Source organism: Cupressus sempervirens, chromosome 11 (assembly GCF_028749045.1).
Source record: "Cupressus sempervirens isolate cs-2001-9-10 chromosome 11, ASM2874904v1, whole genome shotgun sequence".
Classification (NCBI taxonomy): domain Eukaryota; kingdom Viridiplantae; phylum Streptophyta; class Pinopsida; order Cupressales; family Cupressaceae; genus Cupressus; species Cupressus sempervirens.
The window spans coordinates 263,884,472-263,909,942 of NC_143128.1; the positions used below are offsets into that span (position 1 = coordinate 263,884,472).

Sequence of the window (25,471 nt, forward strand, 5' to 3'; positions counted from 1 at the left end):
AAACAAGAGGAGATTGAAAAGAATGGTGCTAATTACTCAGATATATCTGATAAGAATTCGAGAAGTTTATTTATAACTTGTAATGTTGCTCAAGAAAGTTCTAGTGATATATGGTTCCTAGATAGTGGATATAGTAAACATATGACTGGAAATAAAGATTTTTTTGCTAGCTTGGATGATTCTATAAAATCTAAAGTAAAGCTAGGAAATGACAGTAAAGTCTCTATAATGGGAAAAGGTGTTATAAATGTCTTGACAAAAAATGGAGGAAAAAGATATATTCTTGATGTGTATTTTGTGCCTGGATTAAAACACAATCTCATGAGTGTTGGTCAACTAGTACAAAAGGGTTACAAAGTTTCTTTTGATAATGGTGTTTGCACAATCTTGGATAGAAATCCTGGTGGCAGGTTAATTGCAAGGGTCAACATGACACAAAATTGAATGTTCCCCCTCTAGATTCATTACATTCAAGGAAAAGAAGTTAGTTTCAAGATAGTATACTCAGATCAGTCGTGGTTATGGCATTTGGGGTATGGTCATCTTTATTTTGATGCTTTGAGCTTGTTACAAAAGAAAAATATGGTGAAAGGATTGCCTCAAATAGTGCAACCAACAAGTTCATGTGAAAGTTGTATATTGGCAAAACAACATAGAGAAAGCTTCCCAGTAGGAGGTTCATATAGAGCAACAACACCATTGGAATTAGTTCACACTGATATATGTGAACCTATGCAAACTCTATCTTTAGGAGGAAGTATATATTCCCTAACATTTATTGATGATTTTAGTAGGAAGACTTGGATATACTTTCTAAAACAAAAGAGTGAAGCTTTTGAAAAGTTCAAGGAGTTTAAAACTTTTGTTGAAAACCAAAGTGGTCTCTACATCAAGGTATTGCGATCTGATAGAGGTGGTGAATTTAGTTCTAACAAGTTTCTAGAATTTTGTAGATTTCATGGAATTAAGAAGTAGTTTACCACAACAAAATGGTGTAGTAGAGAGGAAGAACATAACCATAATAGAAATGACAAGGAGTATGTTGAAGGCCAAAAATCTATCCAATGAGTTTTGGGCAGAAGTAGTAGCATGTGTTGTATACATGTTGAACAAGAATCCTACAAAGAGTGTTAAGAACACAATTCCACAAGAAGCATGGAATGGTAAGAAACATAATGTATCCCATTTTAAAGTTTTTGGATGCGTTGCTTATTCATTGGTGCCATCTAAATTAAGAAGGAAATAAGATGATAAAAGTGAAAAATGCATCTTTATTGCTTATAGTGAAGAATCAAAGGCTTATAGATTATATAACCCTATTTCAAAGAAATTGATCATTAGCAGGGATGTTAAATTTGAAGAAGAAGATTCATGGCATGGAAATGATAACAAACAAGTCACAAGATGAGCACCAATATTACAAAGTGATGATGAATTAAAGGAACAAGGGACTCAATCACCACCCAATACTCGACAAAAGAACTTTGTGCAAGGAGCCTCACCTCCAGGTTCAAATGTAAGTGATAAATCATATTCTACATTCTCAACACCTAGTTACAAAGGTAAGAAGACAAGAAGCTTAAAAGAGATATATGATCAAGAAGAAGAGAATGTAGACATTTACTCAAATTTTGCTTTATTTTCTTGTGATCCATTGTATTTGAACCAATTAAAGAGGATAAATGGATCAAGGCAATGGACGAAGAAATTGACTCTATTGAAAGAAATAACATATGGAAATTAATGGATTTACCTAAAGGAAAAGAATGTATAGGAGTCAAATGGGTCTAGAAAACTAAATTTGATGCAAAAGGTGAAATTGTTAAGCATAAGGCAAGACTCGTTTTGATTAAGGAAAATAGGTTTTGAAGGGAGCCTGAAACCCTATACAAAACTTAGGATATTCAATAAGCACAGAACCAAAGAAGGAACTAATTACCCTCCAGGAAAGGAGTTAACCATGGTGACAAGACCTATCACCAACAAAAAGGAGCCAAAAAATCCAATAATGGGCTCCAACACCTAAAACCAGGCATAGCAAGAGCTCTCATGATTTGCCCTTTGATTTAGGGACTCCCTTGCCCGACCTGAGAATCATTTCTAGTGGAGGAAGGGAAGGCTTAGATTTCTTTCTCTTTACTGTGATCCATCCCTCCTCCACTTTTTTTGCCTCAACAAGCCAATCCCTAGAAGAAGTAGAGAGGAGGTTAGGGGAAGCAAAAGCACCCAAAAGATCAATCTCCCTAGGAGAAACCAAAGAAGATAGGTCCCCATCCGGACTCGAGGAAGCCACCAGGTTAGGGACAGGAGAAAGGACAAGATCCAAACCTGAAGGCCAGACATCCACAACATCCAAAGTCCTTGAAGAATCGACAGCTAGAGAAACAACCATAGGGGAAGAGCCATCCTCAGAAGTAGACTCAAGGGAAGAGCCATTATCAGGATTAGACTTGTGCACCATATAGTGCTTGGAGGAGACCCCTTGCCACTAGGAAGGAGGGTGCCTCAACTTGTTCTTCATAGAAAAGCAATGAGCAGCCAAGTGACCAGTCAAATGATACTTCCTACAGCGAAAGGGGATACCTTTGTAATCCAGTTTTAGAGTCCAAGAGCCACATGAAGAGGCCAGACAGATATGTTCAAGGAGGCCCTTTGAGACATCCAACTCAACAAGAATGCGAGCACATGTCGAATGAAGAAAATTAGAAGTATCTGAGTCCACAAACAGAGAGTTTCCAATAGCATTCCCTACAGATTCCAAGACAAAGTCAAGCCAGAGATGCATAGGGAGATTCAAAAGCCTAACCCAAATAGGAACCTTGTTGAAGGACTCCGTCTGTGGGTCAAAGTCCATATGCCACAATTTGGCCAAGAGAGGGAAACGACCTTGCCAAGAGAAAGAACCAGACAAGATAGACTTTCGATCCTCAGTAGATGCAAACTTGACAATGAAGAATCCTTTAGCAACCGGGAAGATCTGAAGGCCATTGTCTAATAGTGGTTCCCATTGCTTGGAGATCCATGCATGAAGAACAGGAAGAGAGGGCCAAAAATCTCAGAAATAGAAGATAGCAGCAAGGGCAGAGAACTCCTTTGTCGTAGAAAAGATTTCATTATCAATATTTTGGTCTAAAACAACCCTAGTAGGGTTGGACACACTCACCGAAGAGGCCTTGAGGGAACGAGAAGGCCCGAAATGGAGACCCGCAGGAGGATCGTGCAACCCGGCCCCAAAAGCGGCCACATCAGTGAATGAACAAGCGCCATCAAGCGCAGAACAAGCTCTCATAGCAGCAACAAGGACGGAGGGAGAATAGATGCCACCAGGAGAGGACGCAGAGGAAACCCTACCCCCCCTCCCCCACACAGCATCGACCACCATAACAGGCCCCAAAGGCAGCAGAGGGAAGTCTGCCTCGAAAAACACAGAGGCAGAAGTAGGAGAATTTGCAGTGTGCACATGGAAGTTTGAAACAATTCAGGAGCGGGAAGCCATTCGAGAGCATTAGAAAAACTCAATAAGGCAAGACTAGTTGCTAAAAGTTTTTCACAACAATATGGAGTTGACTATAATGAAACATTTGCTCTAGTTGCTAGACTTGACACAATTTGAACTATTCTAGAAATAGCTGCACAAAATGATTGGAAAGTGTATCAAATGGATGTAAAATCAGCTTTTTTGAATGGTTTTCTTGATGAAGAGGTATATGTTAAACAACCACCTAGCTATGAGGTTTGTGGGCATGAAAACAAGGCATATAAACTAAACAAGGCACTTTATGGTTTGAAACAAGCACCTAGGGCTTGGTATAAGAGGATTGATTCATACATGATAAGTAATCAATTCAATAGAAGTAACAATGAGCCAACATTGTATGTTAAGACTAATAAGGAAGGTCAGATTTTGATTGTATGTTTGTATGTTGATGACTTGATATTTACTAGAAATCTATCAATAGACATGTTCAAGTTAGAAATGATGAAAGAATTTGAAATGACAGATTTGGGGTTGATGAGATGTCTTTTAGGTATTGAAGTTATTCAATATGAGAAAGGTATCTTCATTTGTCAATCCAAGTATATAAATGATGTTTTGAAGAGATTTAAAATGATGAATTGCAATCCAGCATCAACTCCAGTTGCAACAGGAACAAAACTTAGCAAGGAAGAGAAGGGCTAAAATGTTGATCCAATTATGTTTAAAAGACTTGTTGGAAGTTTAATGTATATGACAGTTACAAGGCCAAACATCATGTATAGTGTCAATTTGATCTCAAGGTTCATGGAGTCACCACAAAATTCTCACTAGGAAATTGGAAAAAGGATATTGAGATATATTGCAAGAACAATGGGATATGGAATCCTATATTGCAAAGCTAACAATTTTGGTTTGATTGGTTATACTAACAGTGATTTTGGAGATAGCATTGATGACAACAAGAGCACTTGTGGATATATCTTTCACCTTGGATCAAGAGCCATATCATGTGCATCAAAGAAGCAGCCTATAGTGACTATTTCATCAGTTGAAGTAGAATATGTAGTTGTCACTTTCACAGCATGTCAAGTAGTATGGATGCATAGAATTTTGTTCAATCTTCACCATCATTAGGAGGAACCAACACCAATTCTTTGTGATAACAAATCAACAATAGCATTATCTAAAAATCGTGTATTTCATAAGAGGAGCAAACATATTGATACAAGGTACCACTTCATCAGAGAATTGGTCAACAATGGAGAAATCTACCTAAAGTTTTACAAATCTGAAGATCAGTTGGCAGATATTTTCACTAAGGCATTACCAAAGAGTAACTTTGAACATCTGGAAGAGAAATTGGGTATTACTGATGCAAAATTTGTTAATGACAGAAATTAGGGGGGAGTGTTGGCAACATTAATTTCTATGGACCACCCACCGTCCAGCCCACACTCTAGTCGTCCACAATAAATAGCAAACAATGAGCCGTCTCAGCCGCTCCAGCCGCAACATAGCTGCCCATATTTAATTATATGTAATATTATAATATATTATAACATGTGTAATATGTATAGTTTGTATTCTAGAGAGTTCTTAGACCTCTATAAAAAAAAGGCTTAATGTACTGTATTTTAGCAAGGCAGAAAGGCAATGAAATAAGTTTTATTTATGTGTATTTGTTTATCTTTGCCTTCAATAATCAATCTCAGTACTACTCCAACTTGAGTGCACTTAACTACAAAGTTTCCTCCATAGTTCATAAAACACAACACTTGGTGAGGGATTTGCGAATGGGATTGCAAGCAAAGTGGCACACAAAACTTGGTGAAGATTTTGCAAATGGGGTTGCAAGCAAAGTGGGTTGAACCATGGAGGCAACTTCGTAGTTCAGCTTGCTCGAGGTGGAATAGTACTAGGATGGTGACCTCCTAGAAAGTCCTGGTGCTTCACCAACAAAACATGTATGCATATGCTTAAAATTCAAGTCAAAATTAAGAATCAAAGAAATTATAACTAAATATGTACATCTATTTTCAAAATTCAGTTTAATAGTTGAAGATCTAGAGCAGGTTTTAGATATAGACAGCTAGATTTGATTTTGGATTTAATAGAATGGACATTATGTTTCATATTGTTCAAAAGTTCTATTATTAGCAAATATGGATGCCTCTACTCTTAAAATTTGAGTAGAGGGCTAATAAAGTATAACAGAATGGAGCAGTCATTTAGTTGGGCTCTGGATGCCCACTTTTAAATGGGATTCTCAAGTTAATGAAATAAACATTGTGCTCTATGTGTTGTAAATAAATTTAGATAAAAAATTTGCATGTTGTAATGGTAAATGTTGTTTCTTTTTTCTATTGTAGTTTATCTAAAATGTTGAGTCACTATAAATACAACAAACTTTCATGTCTTCATTAAAATTCTATTATTATTTGTATTTTTGTAAATTAATAAAGACCAAAAACTTACATGTTGTAGTGACAATTTATCAGTTTTTTCCCTATTATAACTTATCTATCATGCAATCATTATAAATAGAACCAATCATTTTACGCTGCCTAAAACATACTAAAAATAGTCCTTCCTAACAAAACTCTCAATTGAATCTACCTTACATAATTGAAAATTGTTATCACAAGGCTCAAAACTACTTAGCATATACAAGAAACTACTTGCTAAAGGTTGAGAGACTGATATGTAACTTTTAAGAGTCTTATTAATTACACGTTATAATATAAAAATAGCAAAACTAAACAATTAAATCTAATTAATTCAAGTACAGTAATTGAACTTCAATCATATTAAAAATCTGAAGTTAGACACAATAATTTCCAAACAATTGTACAGCGTGAAAGATTCCCCCTTACTCTCGGTCGAATGTCATTAACGAATGAGTTTAGCTAATAATGAGAGTAACAAGATGCAAGTACAGAACATCTAGTCGCATCCATGAACTCCCAACATTTCGCACTATAATTAGCTTTAGTGTTTAATCAGTACACAAGATATAATGATCATTCACAATTAATCCGACATCTTTGCCAGCTTCACAAAACATTAACAAATGCTCTTGGTCCTGATGGAGTTATTGGGTGATGGTACAAAATTCGACACCTTTATCACAGTTCTGCACTGTAACTATTGCAATCAATAAGGCCCTACTTTGCTGGGGGGTTTTGTTGGTTATTTTTTAACAAATGGGTTCTGAACTTTTAATGCGCTTCCACATTATGCATTTTTTTGAACAATAATCTGAATTTTTAGCATAGAGGCATGCTTATGATATCAAGTCTCCATTTAATGTCTCACTGAAACATTTTTAATATATATTCTTTTGACCTGTCTGCTAAGAATATTTTGTTCAATAGTTTTTCTACATTTGATCTACATTTCTATCACGGCATTTACAACTATGATATAAGAAAGATATTTTGTTAAATGGTGTAGAACAGAGATGTCAACATATATGTATACTGAGTTATATTATTCCAAATGTAAAACAGAAAACCCAACAGCAACAACGTGCCAAAAACAGAATATTTAGAGACTGCATATAAAAATGGATATACGTATACAACTTTTAATATTTCATATTTGTAATGTATTCAAAACTGAATTTTATAGATGTGATGATATAGAAATATAATGTGAACTGCGAAGCCAATAATTAAGTGATAATATAGAAATATAATGGGACAGAAAGCACTAAGTCGCTCATAAGTTGGGCTCTAGGTGTTGACTTCTAAATGGTTCTCAATTAATGGAATAGACATCATTATCCATATCTTCATAAAAGTTCCTCATTGATTGCAAACAAACCCAGCTCAAAAACCTGCATGATTCAGTAGATGATTGCCGTTTCTTTTTTCGTTTTTAGCCACAATAAACACAGAAAACTTCGATTTCTTGGGTATTTACTGCAATGACCGTTCATAAACTATACATGTTCAAATTTGAAACGATACAGTAGTTGCTGATGCTCTAGATTTCAGTAGTAAATGGCCCTTGCCAACAAAAGCTCTCTGGAGTTTATGTTTACTGCATTTGCTTAACAGGGGTCTAAGATTCTGTTTCTCTTATTTTGGAGGATGGATCTAATCATTGTTAAAATTACCGATCTCGTTAATGAGATGGCAATTTTGTTAGCAATTGCAACCTCTCTGCCACAACAACAAATAATTGGTGACAATTCATATAATATTGCAAACTGTTGTATGGAAAAAATATGGTTTGGTGACCTTTCTCAATAGGCAAGATAACATTTTCAGGAAAGAGATATTGTCTGCTTTTATCTCCAGGAGTAAGCCTTTGAGCTGAAAGATTTTGACTGAATAATTATATTTTTCCATGCTGTAACCTCAACTTTATCGGCTGATAACAAATCTGAATATTAGATGGCAAAAAATAAACTGATGACAATTAATTAGCTGTTGTTATAATAGAGTATAATGCCTCCAAAATAGTAAATAGTCTGTTAAAATGGTTATGGCAGCACCAGAAACTGAAATTCAGACACATTTCCCTCTCCTCACATTTCCGCTCACATTGATCAAAGGATGTTAATTGTATACAATAACAACACAATTACAACTGTATCATTATCAATCCATGCTAGCACTGTAGAATCAAGAAACACATTTCATGTGCCGATATCTAAATCAAAGGTAAATTTGAAATTTTATTGGTTGTCCATCCATTTGAAGCTAACTTTATTACACTACCAAGAACAAAGTCAAAAAGATCACTGCACACGCTTAGGTTCAGCAAGATTTGAGTTTTTATTGCTTGCAAAGCCTGCTGTTCATATTCACCTAAGCAGTCACTCCTTGAGGTTTCATGATGCAAATCAAGATACACTGCAACAATAGGATTTTAGTATGACCACAGAAAATTCCGGTGCCTTGACCAATCAAAACAAGCAGCACTCACCACTCAGCACTTAAGATACAGGTATACAAAAACATTAGAAGACATCATTTATCTCCAAGTCAACAGTTCTTCTATCAAAGCACACTGTTTCATTAGTTCTTGAAGAATTCAATGTTTCCTACAAACCCATGCCCCTCATATGCTCTATTTAAACCTGAATTATTGATTAGTACTAACATACTGTATTGATTTTGAAAATTATATTTACAAGTCTTATGTTTGCATGAAACCAATCGGTTCAAATGAGATAACAACGGGCACATAGGCAAAACATCTATATGAAGGTACTAGTATATTTTATCCAGAGAAAACAATCTCTGGTCAACTATTGAACTCATTCATTCATGGTAAATATATTTTCTGAAAGTCATACATTCAAAATATTCTACTTTCAGAACAAATAACCAACAGCTAAATCTCCACCAAGAAAGGATTTATATATATGCATTTCTGACATGAAATTCAATCAGGATTTTCTCCAAACTTGGCAAAAACAAAAGGCAATATATATTAAGATAATGAAAATAATTAAAGAATCTACAATTACATTTAAGCAGATTTTAATCATTAGAGAACACCTACTTTACAACTGTTTATGGCCCATTCAGAGCTCGAACTTCTCTCTAAGGCGCCCACTCAAGTAAACATTATACAAAGGGCTTGCCTTTTATAATAAAGCTTGCAAAAGGTATACCACTGGGAAGAATAAAATGGAAACGACATGAACAAGCCTAAGTCGCACTCGCAGCCAAAGGCAGACATTCAATTTCATAAAGCCATAAATAATTTCAGGATGTTGGTCCCATATGATCAAGTCCTGGAAGAAACAACGAAGGTTAAGAACAGCAAGACCAATGGAAAAATGGTGATGGGATACGTCCAGTTTGGCGAATGTACTCCGCTTGCTGTGCTGTCTTGGCAGCTTCATGACTCCGTTTGGCCTCTGCAGCTGCCCTTTTCTCTTCTGCTCGATGTCGAGCACCTGCTAACTTATTCATTAGCTTTTCATGTGCATGACTCCTCATCCGCTCTGCTTTCACCTGTTTATATATCAAAATAATTTATCACTTTTGATTTTATCCACATCATAAATGAAATTGAACTAGTTGTAAAAATTTGGACGACCAACTTGATTATACACTATTGTGCATTTTAAAAACAAAGTTCCTGAAGAATGATGAGGCACAAAATGCAGTTGTACATGATATCTTATTGTAATCATAAAATGATGGTTGCAGTTTACAAAATTTGAAGTACACAGTCAAGATACCATACTAGGCCCAATGCATGATCCCAGAGCTTTAGCTAATAGAAACTCAGAATTTCAACTGTGTTTCACGAATGTCAACAACAACTGATACATGTTATTTTCGTTGCCCTTCCCTAAAATGGAGCGAAACATTTCAATATGATATCTGGGTTCCAACTCCTATCATACTCACAAGAGAACAAGAGTTGTGAATATTTTGTTTAAGAAATGGTTTTTTAAAAGTTGGATATTAAAACACAGATGACACATCAAGTAAAGAAGGCTGCCCAGGGATACAAGCTCGCACAAAAACATAAGCCAAAGGATGAGAGGGTGCCAACAAGAACAAAAGCAATGTACGTTGTAGGAGAAAAGGAGTTAAAATGATTAAGCATCACTATTAAATCCTTCGACCAGCCCCCCATTTGTACAAAACCAGTCACTTTCTTTAGGAAAAATATCAAAAGAAAGTTGTAACCAAGTTTTCAAAAAGGAGTTTTAGATTTTGGTTTCATCTTTGAGGACTTTCACATTCAATGTGATCCAATAGCATGAGAATGTTACATTTTTTCTTCATGTACGGAAAAATAGAAAACCCCTTGAGAGTTTAGGTGATATCTTGATTGTAGATGACCCTGAGTTTTGACTTCGTGTTTCCAACTCTCAAGGTCAAACAGAAACTGATACATTTGTTTTCTTTGCCCCTCTCTGGTATGGAGTGGAACATTTGAATATGCTATATTTTCCTAATCCCCTTGTAATTATGAGAGAAAGAGCAAAAGACCATTAAAAGCGTGTAAGGAAAATTTTGTTGGGGAAATGATTTACCAATAATTGATATGAAAAGAGAGAAGACACAATATGTAAGGAAGACTGCTCAAGGCCACAACCTCACAAGAAAACAATTAGCCTCTTGATAAATAAGGGCCAAAAGCGAAAGCAGTGTAGTTCACAAGAGTAAAGTAAAGGAAATGAAATGAGTACAAATAAATATTATAGTTTCTGGAAAAAAGTCTCCTTTGCACAATGCTCACTTTCTCTAGTAAGACTGGATGTCACAAGTGTTGCAATTTGCACCCAAGTTTGAAAAAAAGGTGAGTTTAATTTTAGTTTCATCTCAAAGGACTTCTGCATTCAACCCACGTGAATATATATGATAAGAGCCAAACAACCGATATTCTCACATTCTGCTGCTCTGCAATTTTTAGAACTCTAATGTTAAATACTAGACCTGGTGGTAGAAAGAAAACCATCGCAAAATATTTAAATTTTTAATTACTGGGACTAGCCATAATACATATACCTACTGAACATTCTGATTCAGCATAATGGTTGCCAATCATATTATAATGCATGAGGGTCGCTATAGAGCTCTGACATCAACCAATTTCTTAAGTGAAGGATATTTACTATTATTTGATATTTATTATTTAGTGATGGTAGCTACATATTTTATGTTTGAAAACTCACCCAAAAGGGCTTATGCCAAAAAAATATACTAATATATTACCAAAGTCCACATCATTACTTACCCTATAATACACAAGGCATGTGCCAAGAAATAACAATTAAATAAAATTATTTTCACTTTTGGCAAAGTGCCAATATAATGTTTGATCTAATTGGGAAGAGGGCAAATTGGGCTATGAGCATGGAAAGACATTTCTTACCTTGTGTTGTAAAGAGACGAGGAATTATGTCTAAGGGCTGTGGTACAACAGTAATTCATTGAGAATTTATAACCAATGGCCCATGTTTGAATCTCGAGGTTGCTTGAAGGGTGTGATCCCCCAAATCACACAACACCCCAGATTTTCAAAGCATCAAAAGGAGAGATTATCTTAGCAGTAAAAATAAGGTTTGACAAACTAATAAAGTATGGTTAGACATTTTGAGACTGCAATTAAAAAATCAGCAGGTAGAATCATAGAAATCATCTGCTAGTAACTAGCACATAAGTAATAACAGAATGATGCTGAGCATCAAAGAACATTGTTTCCAGGACATTTAGTCAATTGTATAACTTTTCCTATGAGCACAAAGTCCATCCACCTTGTAATGCTGAAAGTTAATCAGAATGCATCATTGGTGCTCAAGTAGGCTTTCATGCTCACTAACCCAACAACTCTGGTTTTTCCACATTGTAGTTGATTTCCAAATGTGGAAGATAATTCTAATAGTTTCATCTTACTATATTATATATTCTATGCTTGTCAACCGCAAATCCTAACCCTAATGGTCTGTCTCTCATTTAAAATTCAAGTTATTTGAGCAAATCAAAAAATGGAAAAATGTTTAAAACTTTACCTTAAAAAAGGTTTTTCTCATTTTATGACATCTAATTAATAGCAAGTCGAGTGAACATAGAAACATGAATTAAATAGGTGAAGCTACTTGTGTTAACATAATGAACACAATCACTACAATAGTATTTGTCTTATTTGTTACACATTTCTATGTTTATTTTGATGTCTAAATATGACAATGATGCAACTTGGAGTCAATAAAAACTCAGGAACCAGAAGAAGTGACGTTATGGGAAGAAACTTGGTAAATAAATTAATAATTCAAAGGAGTGACTCCAACTGTTTTTCAGAGAGAAAAGGCATTGCATATATCAGTCTGGAAGTAGATCTGTCACTGATCCCATCAGATGTAAAAATATATTTTTTCATAATGATTTGGCTCTACATATTGATATGGTCAACTCAACTCAAAAAGTATGAATGACACAATTGTATGAAATTCTCACTATTGCTCAAATATGCTCAAACTATTGCAATACAGTGATCGCAGGCAAGTGAAATAAAGGAAAAAAATGAGCAAAGAGAATACAAGAGTTCAGCTTCTATCCAAACAAAACTCTAATTGGAATTTCCAGTCTCCAAAAAGAATGATAAATATACCAAGCTGATTTTCAAATCTTTGAAACTGTGTACTTAACTCATTTGATCTAGAAGATATCGTCACGAGAGATGTGACAAGCAAGTAATAAGTTGCGAATAAAAGCATTTATTAGTGATGACTAGCAATAGATATGGATTCACAGAAAGGAATTGTAAAAATGCATGGCCTATTATTTTAACATTGTGATGCAAGATTGGTTAATAAAAGATAACTTGTTTGATCTCAGCCAATGTTGTTAAGTTTCCCAGGTCTAGCACACTAGCAACAAATTTCAGGAAATAAGAATATATCAACTATCAACATAGAAACAAATATTCGTGCTAATGGAAAGAACAAGAAGCAGAGTGTGAGAGCCAACCTTACTGAGTCCCCCCACAATCAGAATTTGTAAGATTAAATTATGAATGCACTGACAAAAGGCTACCCAGGCTAGCCAGTGGAAAAGATTCAGTTGTGTCATTTAAAAAAAGAATTTCTGAACTGTAATGCATTATGCTATAGCACATTAACGTTGCAGAGATCAAAGACACTCATTATCAAGTTCAAATTTTCCATTTAAATTATCCTTTTTAAACTAAACAAGACAGGCAGCATTGTAGTCACAATTATTTCCATCAATTAATAGACTTATCCAGTTATTACTGGATGATTTGAAACCATCTTTAAACATTTTTTTAGAAAGATTGATAAGAGGCACTCAACAGTTGATGACAAGCTTCAGAGAGGCCTTGTGGGCTGATCATCATTCTATCTACCTTCTGCTAGAGGATCTTCATGTCAACCATTAATGGTAGCAGGGAAGGAAATCTCCATTCTGATATCTCTAGATCATAGTATCAATATTAATGCTTTTATTTAAATCAAGGACTCTGAGAACCTTAGTGTGTTCGAAGTAAGATATGAGTGGACTACTCACCTTAGAAATCCTTATTTTGTTGCCTTAATTGAGCTTGTATGAACTATGAAGAGCGTTAGCATTATGTGTTTAGTGTTCTCATAGATGTTAACCTGCTATGTACATTTATGTCATCCCAATGAAGTGCTGTATGAATCCAGTGTTGTATCTGATGTGGAGAAGTACCTATGGGAGAAGTATTCAGTGTTGTCATGATTGTCAACCTGCTGTGAGCATGGAGTGTGCCTGGTTATGAATAGCTGAAATGTGCGGGAAAGAGCAATTAAAGTTTAATATGCAGGAAAGAGTATTTTAAGGCTTATTGGATGATCATATGTTCTTCTGATGACTGGTAATGATAATAAGTCCATTTATTGTATATCCAGAAGGTAACAAATATGGAAAAATGGTATACGCAAAAAAGAATATCTGAAGTCCTTAAGGAGAATGCTCCACATAAGAAGTAGGTGTCTATTTTGGTTTGTCATGCATACTCTATGAATGTTGCACCATCCTACTTTCAAAGCTGCAGAAGTCCAAAGGTTGAAATTGTATTTTGCTGTTTGCTGATAGTGAGGCTGGCTATGAGGAATGATCAGATAGGTCCAGAGAATGCTTTACATTGCCCTGTGTTAAAGTTTCCAGGTGTGCAGTTTGGTTGACATATTCCTAATGTTTGTGCAGCGTTCCAGTTCAGATATCTCATGTTGGTCAGCTTTGCAAGCAAATTTATGTTGCTCTGAGTGTGTCTGGTGTCTATGTCGGTCTATGGCTGATTTAGTTGATTTCGATGATTTGATTTATGACTATTCGTCTGGATATGCTTTGTTGAATGAGCAGAGAGGTTAATATGAATGTTATTTTGGCCTGTTGAGATCTACATTGAGTTGTTTGTTTTGGTAAAGGTTTTCGGCATCTGCATTTGAAAATAGCTATGATTGACTGTTCCAATGGACAGTCTTTTGATCTGTATCTCGACACATGGGGTTTTTCCTCCCTATAGTTGGTGTATAGTGTTGTTTGATGTGAAAGGTAGCTACTTCTCAGATCTCCTGATCGGTTTCAGATCATAGCAAAAGATATTGTGTTTTGTATTCAAGCTTGACAGAGATAGAGTGACAGTTTGCAAGAATGCTTTGTATATCTTCACCTTCAAGTGATCCAGCGTTGCAGTTCATTGGTATAGATATGATAGTGTCAGGTGATGCTATGTTGAGCATCCACGGTAGTACTGGAGGTCCACACCTCTTTCTTTGTGTTTATTTGACTGACATATAATTACAGTTTCATCTTTTGTGGCCGACTCAAGATGTTTTGGTCCTTGCAGTAGACTGCAATGATCATAGAAAAGATTTTCGATCTAGCGGAAGGTATGCCAACATGGTGTGACCCCTCACACGCTTTACTTTCCTTCCATGTGATCTGGAGATTGTGATTAAAGCCAACAGTCTATGTGTTACACACTAATCTCATTAGGCTGACCTAATGGATATTATTTTACGTTGCAGTGGATACAAATTAGAGGATATCTCCAGAGATTGTGTGTGTCACGTATGAGATTGTATGAGGTAAAGTGCAAAGGTGTGAACGTTGAGACAAGCAAAGATGAAATCAGTCACAGATGTGTAAACAACAAAATGCAATCAGCATAACAAGCAATGCACTTCAAGGCAGCTCAATCAGCAATATTCCTCTTTATCATTTGTATCTTTCCATAAGGTTGGTGCCTTAGTTTGCAAAGTTCTTTGTATCTCACCTTAAGGTTGGTGCCTTAGTTTGCAAAGTTCTTTGTATCTCACCTTAAGGTTGGTGCCTTAGCCTACAAGTTATTTTCAAGAGCAATACGCTCCTTGGCCTATGGCCTAAGCATCTATAATTTGTTCTTCATATTGTGAGTTTGATTCATACTGCGATTTTTCACTAATTGGATTATCCAGGTAACAATTGGTGTTCATGTATTTCTGCAATGGATATATATTGGAGGGTATCCTTCAGAGATAGTGTGCACTGTGTATGAGAATGTACGAGGTATAGCAAAGTACAAAGGTGTGAATGTGGAGACAAGAAAAGATGAAATCAGGCACAGATATGTAAACAGCCGATTGTAATCAGCATAACAAAGAATGCACTTCAAGTCAGTTCAATCAGCAATGAGCATTATTCCTCATTATCATTTGTATCATATCTTGCCCTAGGGTTGGTACCTTAGTTTGCAAAGTTCTTTGTACCTTGCCTTAAGGTTGGTGCCTTAACCTTCAAGTTCTTTTCAAAAGGCAATGCATTCCTTGGCCTGTGGTCTAAACATCTATAATTTGTTCTTCATGTTGTGAGTTTGATTCTTACCATGGTTTTCCCCTTATTGGGTTTTCCACAGAAAACTATGGTGTTCATGTCTTTGTGTTGTCATTCAAAAAATTTTATTGGCAGTTAGTTGGATAAAATAATTGGTAAGCATTTGTAAAAGAAAAGGTTTCAGTTTTTAGTGCATGCTGATTCACTCTACCACAGACCCTCTCAGCATCCGGAGTTGCGTACAACAAAGAGTTACCTCTATTATGAGAAGGTGAGTGCATACAACATAGACATGAGTAATCATCCTTCTCTACTAGACCAGCCAGCTTGTGTGAAAGAAATATCAATGGCCTTCTCACCCACCCCAAGGCTGGAGGTAATTCTCAGACACTGGACACCCAAAGCATAAGAAAAGATGATGTTTAATTGCCAAGGCCACATGTCCCCATTAAGTGGATAGTAATAAATGTGATGGACGAATGAATATATATATATAACTGCTTTTGCAGGGATCTTTGGGAAGATAGTAAATGGAAACCTAAAGCTGTCAAGGCCATTATAAACATTCAGAGGCCACAAAATTTGGATGGTATGACTTTTCTTTTAATAAGAAGCTTAGGTACTAAAGTGAAAAAGGAATGATTAAACATAGGGAGAAACTGGCAATCATCAGAGAACATTTTGTTTGGCAAGTACAGGTTCTTCTGCTGAAACAACAGCTTGAGGCACTTGGAGCATGATCGATAGGCTTTCCTCTTTATGGCAACTTGCTGCCATTTGCCTGAAAAGTTGTAAATATTTTGGCTTCAAAGGTTTATCTACATATTTTATGGCTCTTTTGGTCTGAAATCAATATCCTATGGGTGGTGTTCAATGTAGGTTTGTTTAAGTTTTCTCTTTCTCGAGTTGGACAAGGATTCGGCTTAAGTTCTTATCTGGCCTTTCTCAATACCCCAACTTATTTTCTTTAGGCCAACATTTCTGCTACTATTACTTTTCATACTTGTTACTTCACCTGATCAGAAAACATAAAAGTTCATTGATCAAATAAAGTTGCTACCAAGAGATGCTCTAGATCCTTGGATATCCAAGAATGTTTCACTTTCAAACATATGAAATTAAAATTCTTTGAGAGTTTCCCGCAAACAAGTGCAAATCAATTCATGAAAAACACATTGAATGCTCACAAAAAAGATCTGAAGACATTAATAACTCGGACTTTGAGTAACAGAATAAGAATTTTACCACAAATAGAATTATAGGCAGAATTCTTTACCATTTTGATTCTTTGAATCCAAAAGATTCTTTGTAAGAAATAGTTGTACAACTATTTTTCACTTAAGAGAAATGTAACTGATATACCAAATAAACTGTACCTAAACTAAGTACTACATCTTAAAGCTTTCAAACTTGTTCACATTTTTGTATGAGGGCCAATTTAGTTCATTAGCAAAAAACTGACATGAAATTGTAAACAAGAAATTGTTGTAATGATATAAACTACAGCTTCCTAGCTATATGAAAATATAGTTAGTATGTACTATGCATTATCTTCTTACTTAACATGTGGCCCAAGACATAAAAAAGGATAAAACATTATTATTAATATTTATCAGAAAAGTCAATAATAAGAATCTTCATTTAAGTGACACAAAATAACTATTTTGTCTAAAGGAAAGAAAACTAAAATGTCAGTAAGGTATATGCAACAATCGCCACCACAATAAGGATATACAATGTTGTTTATAACTTCAAACGTTTTAATAGCCAGAAAGCTCAATTGCTATTAATTTTCTAATATATGTGGATGTGCAAACCACCAATCAACAGATACATAATCCAACTCATTTCAGGAATAGCAACATGAAAAAACCCAAATGGTAAAAATAGACACTACTACACATTTTTTCTATAGCCAAAAAAAACATGTAATAGCTTTCCTAGAATAGAACCCTCAAAGAGGTGACGAAGTCTTTGTGAGCAAGTAGATATTTTACAGCCCAAGTTATTATGTATAAATGCTGAATCAAGAAACAAGTATATATAGTATATACCAATGAAATTCATATGAATTTAATGTTAGAAACATGAAAACAGCGCTTATAAAAAAAACCTTAAGATAATAGCAAGTGATTGATCATTCAATGAAGGCACTGGGGACCCAAGGCTTGTTGAAAACAGACCACAGCGCTAAAAAAGGTATCTTACCATGATTGGAGCTGTCATACAATTTATGAATCTGATAGGTCAATTGCCTTTAATTGAAAGCTATCAAGGATAAACCAGTAAAGCATATGGCATTTAGTCAGCTCTGACTAGCTTGCCAGTAGTCTGAAGTACTACCAGATACCCCAGAGGCATCACAATTTTATTGACATACATCATTTTGTTCCATTTATCATTGGTATCACTCATGAGTTTGCCAACTGTTCGCGACAATTCAGTGTTGTTCACGAATGTTTCAAGTTGAGAAAAACAAGGAACAACCATGAACATAGCAGTTACCAACATCTTCATTGGGTTTCAAGAATTTAAAGCACTAGTTCAAACTTTTGCGAGTGTTCAAGGAAGGAAAACCCCTGTTCTGTCAGTATAGCTCAGCAGACGGAACTGAACAGAACAGAGAACTTGACACAAAAGTAGAACTTTAGAAGATGACCTGTAGTAAATCTAGATTCGGACCAATATACGACCAATTTAACATCACTGACCTGCAGCTTTTGCATTTTCATTGGAATTTGATCAGGTAAATACTGTCCACTGTAATGGAGCTTTAAATTGATGCAATGACTGATTTCATCTTTGGATAAAAATTAAAAATTATTTAGCTGTATTCCATATATTGATGCAAAACTAAGCAATAGTCGAAAGCATAAAGCTACTAATACTAATTCAATTACATTTCCTCTTCTTTTATCTACAGGGAGGAGAAAGCTAAGATTTTATTAACCAGAATAAAGCTAAATTATTACTGCTACCTATGCTATATTATAGTTGAAATAATGATAATGGCAACTGCAGGCATAGGTTCTATAATAAGCTACAGTATGAACATGTTAGCATGTTGCATCGTATTCTAGTCAGAGAAGAATTGTACTGGCAATCTATACTGACTGAGCGGACAACAGCCTGTGGAAGTAGTATGAATCATAGTAATATTCCTCTTAAAAGGCATTGACATGGGAAACTGAAAGTGTAAAAGGAATTCAATTGCTTAGTTTATAGTTGGATTTCGTAATGGTTAAAAGGACAACAGGTGAAGGTGGTATAAAGTTTGAGTCATAGTAGTATTCCATTTACATGACATTGGCACAAGAAAGTGAAGGTGTGAATCAAATTCAATTACTTGGATTTGAAATGTAAAAAACCTAGCAAACAAAAAGACTAGAAAATACAAAAAAATAATACAGAAACATAAACTGCTATTGTCATTTCATGCCAAATAAAGTGGGAATAGAAAAAGAAACAAACATAAGACAGAAATAAAGAATGTGTTAAATGTTGCCAACTAAACTCTAAAATTCTCTCAAGCTTCTCAATCAAATAGAAGTTGTTCAATGTTGCCAACCAAACTCTAAAATTCTGTCAACCGTTTCAAATTCTCAATAAAATAACCCTTAAGTTTTATGGTACAAAAACATAACACAATTAGCATGTGAGGCTTCCAATCACTTCAGATTTTGAAGCCAATAGCCTTGTATCCTGATTTTCGTCCCTTCAACTGCAATGACCATTATCAAATGCCTCAACTATAATCTAAAACAGGTTGATTCTGGAGGAAAAAAGTTAATGGAAATGAAGGACGCGTGCTATTTTGGAAAAGAGGACAGGTTATTTTTTAATACCCACAGCTTATTGAGTAATCCACCGAGTTTTCTCAGATTTTACGTACAAATACCAGATCACTCAAAAAAATGCCCATCGGTACTGGCACAACCTCAAACCCAAGTCTCAGTCAATCGAAGTCATTTCAAATTATTGCTACTAGTACAAACACTGATGAATGATTGCTTGCTCCAATGATTTACTGAGCTTCTCTCAGTTTAGCATTTATATTTGATATGGTAATTATTAACCAATATAATCAGGCACTACATATGTACAAGGTTACAAGAAATTCCAGCTGGTTAGAGATTAATGCTTAAATCCCACAGCTCATTAAACTTCTGGTCAGAGGAATTGAAGCAATAGAGTTGGATGACTCGTGCTCTTTGCTATAATTATGGGCTAGCTCTATTTATTGAGAATGATAGTCATAACAATTCTGTTAACAGTCTCCAGAGATATCATGGATCAATCTAACCATGTAAACCTCATTTGGGGAATATGGATTATCTTCTACAAGGCAGTGCCACACCTGACCATTGCACATTCATAACATTTGTGGGATCAGCATTTAAATGGACCATGTAAAATCAAGCATCTTGAGTATATGTGTGTATGGTGCAGCAAAGCATTTTGTGATATCCTCTGAAAAGGAAAATTGTTAACTAAGAATTGAAGCAAAAGAAAAAGCTAAGTTGTTTTCCAGATTAAGAGCTTTGAAAGCACAATCAGAAGAATGATAAATTGTAGCAAGATTACCTCTATTCTCCTCATTTCAGCTTCTGCCTTTGTTTTTTGATGATTTTCCCATGCTTCTATTTTAACCTCTTCACGCCTATATCTGTAAGAAGAGGGCTGTTTAGTGCTTGCACATAAACCACCATGATAGGATATCACATAAAATGAGCATGCAGGATCAATCAATTTGAAAAATGCTGCATGCCTTTAACAAGGATAATTCAGATTAGTTAGGGAGGGAAAGGAAAGATACATTTACAGTCATATTGGCATATTTCTAGAATATCTAAAGCACAATACAATTGCCAAAGTCCAAAATCCAGGGCAGGCATACGATGGCAATCAATGTTGACCTACAATATATTACACAGGATATACCTTAATAAAACCCCCTATATAATTCATGATAAGGATAACAAATGACCTGGCCATATACTTTGCTTTCTCTGCCTCCTCCCAAGCAGCTGCACGGGCTTCCAGAACAGATGATGTACTTGGGTCTGCACTTCTATTCCTCTGTGATCTTGAATCGTTCTCTTCCTCTTCCCGCTTACTTGCCCATGCTGCAATATTAGCTTTGCCAAGCTTTTCACCAAGTGCAATTATTTCTTGTCTAGTCCTTTCATGCAATTCTTTTTCAGATAATTCATGCATGTTTACTTTTCCTTGACAATCTAATTCATTGTCAGTCCCATCCATTGGTGAGGATGCAGGTGCAGCTCTTCCAGGGGTTGATGGTCGGGAAGACATAGGACTCCGTGCCGTAGGTGATGTTGCTCTGACAGGAGTCCCTGTCCTTGAAGGCTCTTGGCTAGCAATGGGAGTCATCTCTGTTCCCATATCCCTCATGGCAACTGACCTAACAGTAGAAGGAGGTGGAGCATATGATGGAGGAATATGCTGGGTGAAGGAATGACCATTCTTGCTAAATTGAACTGCAAAGACCAGAGTTCATACCTTAATCTCTTCTTACAATCACATTATAGAAAACCACCCTATGCCTTCTGCATAAAAGGATTTCCCTATTCTTTTCCTAACCACAAAATATTTATATTATTTAAACAGTCCCAAAATATGAAACGGCATCAGAATAAGGAGAAAATATTATTTTTTGAGCAACAGTTAAGACGAAGTTACCAAAATATTCAAGATATTTCATATTTGTGCTTACCAGCTGGATCTGCGATGGGTTTTTCAATGCGAAGTGAGGGCTTCAGCAGTGTCTCACCATCTCCCTTTGGTTCACCAGGGGCACAACATGAAACATCCTCTAGAGAATAACGATCCAAATCATTAGTTCTTGTAATGAGATGTGACACTGCTGGAGGCATAAAGGCAAATTTAGCTGTTCCACCGTCATCCATCTTTGAGGCAGGCTTATCAGGATAGACCTTTTTAGTCTCACCCTCCTCCTGATTCAAACTTCTTCCATCTATAGTTGTATGATCAGTGCCTCCCAAGGCATTTGATGCACTCTTTGCCATGTGGATATTAGTGCCACCCACTGGACGACCCCCCTGACCAGGAAAATTAACTTTCCTTCCAAGTCCTGCAGCTACACCTTGTATTTGACCAGAGCCAGCTTTCGGTTTAGGTTTCATGTGACTGTCTCCGGAAGAGTGGTTTACCAGCCACTTTTCTGCATCGTCCCATTTTGATGGAGCAGGTTTAGAATGCGGTCCCAAAACTCGCCGATGAATAGGTCGATCCCCTTTGTGGAATTCAAAGCTAGATACACTGCCATTTTCATGTCCACTGTCATATTCAAAATTGTCATCTTCAAAAGATCTCATTGCATGAACAACATTCAAATTTCCCGTATATTCCACCTGTGCATTGGTAGGTTTTGTGATATTCTGAACTTTAAGTTGAACATTATGATTTTCTTTGAATTGAAAATCCTTCGTAGATGCCAAGTTTTGAGCTGCACTCCCTAAATCAGGAACCTCTTCACATGCAGATGTTGTGGCAGATGATTTTGCGGGAAAATTTGTTTGAAGTGTATGTCCAGCTTCATGGACAGCATGGCCATTCTCCTTTCTGTTGGAGAAATCTTGCATACCACTAAAACCTATCATGAATGATAAGAAGAAAAGTCATTAGTGTTTTCAAAAGGATGTCCTAGAATTCACGGAGACACATATATTATATACCAGTTTAACCCTGGCATGCAATGAATCAAATCTCAGGAGAAGCTGTCAAATTACCTTCATCGTCAACATTTCCAGAACCTGACGACAATAAACTGTCTCTTGCACACTCAACAAGCCCAACTGTATCTGGTCCTTCTTTGGAAGAAGACAAGGCAGAATCAAGTTCTGATGCTTTCCTTCCTCGTTGTACACCAATAAGCTTGCGCCTTAATTTATTAGGTGACAGACGAGGTGATATGATTCCTGCCTGTGTAAACAACACAAACACTTATTTGTTTGGAAACTGAATTTTAAATTTATTTTTCTTCAACATAAAAGGATTTAACACAACTTATATACGTCAAAAAAAATTTTAAGTGCTCTTTTCAAGTTCTATAGACTGTGATAAACAAGTTGAGACTTAGGAAGTGGAGATTTTCCCATCACAACCCTGACTCTAGGACACTCACAAGTCTTTATCCAATTTTAACAATACAGTAAGGGCAATATCTGGTACCAAATACCAAGTACAAAAGAGACCTACTTGATCTGATGAACCTTAACAAATCATGAATATGATAAATTAAAAGTTTTGGACTCTAAAACTAAGACTATGTAGTATGTACATATATTCTCACTTTCCACAAGCTTCAAATTTTTAAGTTGATTAAAAGAGAAAAAATAATGAGACAAAGTAATGTCGAGCTTTTGAACAACAGATATATTAAATGTCATGTATATTTAGTGTAAAATCGTCATCAAAGGTTGATGATTTCAAAATCTAAACCAGCCGAATATCATTCACAGAGAGGCTAGGTTTACTTGTGAGTCGGAAGTCCTTCGTTTCATCTACCAGCTTATTTCCAGTTGTAGCCTTGGCCACCAAAAAGAATGTAAAACAAATGGTGCCATCTGCAAGACTGACAACTTTTCTGGAATAGATATTCCTCTGACATGGCATCTAATATGAAGGATAACAATGCCATATGGAAATGTTCCTGGCATTGTGATTCCTTAAGCATCGTTAAAAAACAATGCAAGGATTTTTGTATATGAGACTGAAACTAATGGTACAAAGCGAAATCCTACCATTGAAGACCAACCCAGAACAAACTTATTGCTTGAGTGACCTCTAACATATTGGAATGCTTTTGCAATGCGGAAAAGGTCAATGTCTGTTTCTTGTAAACTAATTAAGTAGCATTTCGACTAAGTACACTAACAGTCAACAAGCCTTGGAGTTTGTATTTCCAGCATTCTTGCACTTACTAATTTTCTGTTCAGACAGATTGTCTCTGACCATTGAAACAGTAGAAATAATTTTCAAGGCCAGTCCAAATACGATATAGAAAATATATCAATTGTTTGATGGATTCCATCTCAGTAAAATATTAGAGATCAACGGAAAATATAAAAAATTTGTTGGCTATGTACACTAATATTGTATTTCAACACCCAAAAGTGATCTATTTTATTATCCTGCACGAAGGCAGTCTACAAAGTATTTCCTAGAATTATGGGTTGCCATACAAACAGGGGCAAGGAGAAGGATCATCGATAACCTAATTCAATACTTAACAGAAGCAACTGGAAAATCCCTCAGCATTAAGCTCCGTATGTTTCCTATTCTGGTTTTTTATTTGTTACTATTCACTTGAGTTCTTGGTGGCAAATTCAATGTCTGATCATCAGCCGATGTGAAAATAAACATTTCTAAGTTCCCTGGTAGTGTTTTAGGCCTCTACTCTAGCTGATTATAACACTCTCTAGCAAGATTGAATGCGATAAACCTACTTAAGTTCCCCGGCAGTGTTTTAGGTCTCTACTCAAGCTGATTACAAAACTCTCTAACAAGATTGAATATGATAAGCCTACCCTGTACCATGCCAAGTGGTATTCATCGTGTACTCATTTGCCAATAGGTCTTAAAGGATTCAAGAATGGAATAAGTCATCTTGCCTTTGACGGCGGCTGCTTACTGATAGGTTAAAATGCTGTCTCACCTCCTCTACTATAGTGACTTACCTACATAAAGAACTCCGGTTTGCAATCCTTATTCATCACCTATCCTGGGTCGCAGAGAATAACCTAGGTACGTATTATCCTTTGCAATTTCTAATCTAAAATCTCCCTTTTTGGGTTCATTCAGTTATCATTATAATACTCATCTGGCAATCAGGAAAATCTACATTTTGAAAAATGCAGCTCTATGATCTAACCTTTCATTACTGGGTCCCCCTAATTAAGTAAAGTCCCGAACTTCTATTTAAGATCAGGATTCGTTTATAACACTACAGCAAACTCGGAATTTTCAATTCTTATCATCCATAGGATGAAAGAAAACCCAACAAACCCGGCTCCTTTCCTGTAGCCCTACAAAAAAAAAAATTGTTTATAAAGAACGCATTGTGGCCCAGATTGTTTAAGAGGATTAAAACCACGAGATCGATAGCACGAAGCTTGTTTGTTCACCACTGGGTATATAAATCCAGTAAGAAAAACACCTTTTTGCCCCCCACAAGATCAGTCAATAACAATTTTCTACCAAAAATCAAACAGAAAGCCGAATAAATCTGCTCACAGTTAAGTTTACCTGAATCTTATCGATTCTCTCGTAATCCATCCCTGTGAACTAATCAACAAATCAGCTGCTGAATACAAGAATGGAATTGAGATTTATTTGCTATCTCTGAAGTGGTTAAGCATCCTAAAAATAGGAGCATTTTTTCAGGCAGGCGTTAGAGATTGTCTTTACATGCAAAAGGAAAAATGAGAGGATTAAGCCCGAGGGAATGTCATGCAGCTTATAACAGTGTAACTCCAGTCAACGCACCGCCCGAGGAAAACTGAGTCACAGACCACGTACTTGTTTAAACATGACAAATGCTATCATCACCATGAACAGATTTATTATTAATGAGCTTGTGGGCTATATTATTGTTAATTTGTTTTTTAAATATACGCCGTCCCTTTTAATTATCTTCATTGGATTCAATGTGGTATAGGGGATTCTTCGGTTT

At 35.8% G+C, this 25,471-nt stretch overlaps 1 protein-coding gene across 1 annotated transcript; it reads right to left on the bottom strand.

Annotated features, from left to right (window-relative positions):
- Positions 1-8,897: 8,897 nt before the first annotated feature.
- On the bottom strand, positions 8,898-25,231 carry LOC149529147 (uncharacterized). Its single transcript, XM_089811936.1, has 6 exons — positions 25,045-25,231; positions 22,527-22,719; positions 21,491-22,390; positions 20,744-21,254; positions 20,341-20,422; positions 8,898-9,453 (listed from the first exon to the last, which is right to left on the bottom strand). Exons 1-6 carry the CDS (start codon positions 25,072-25,074, stop codon positions 9,250-9,252), a joined length of 1,920 nt encoding a protein of 639 aa, XP_089668062.1. The 5' UTR covers positions 25,075-25,231; the 3' UTR covers positions 8,898-9,249.
- Positions 25,232-25,471: the final 240 nt, after the last annotated feature.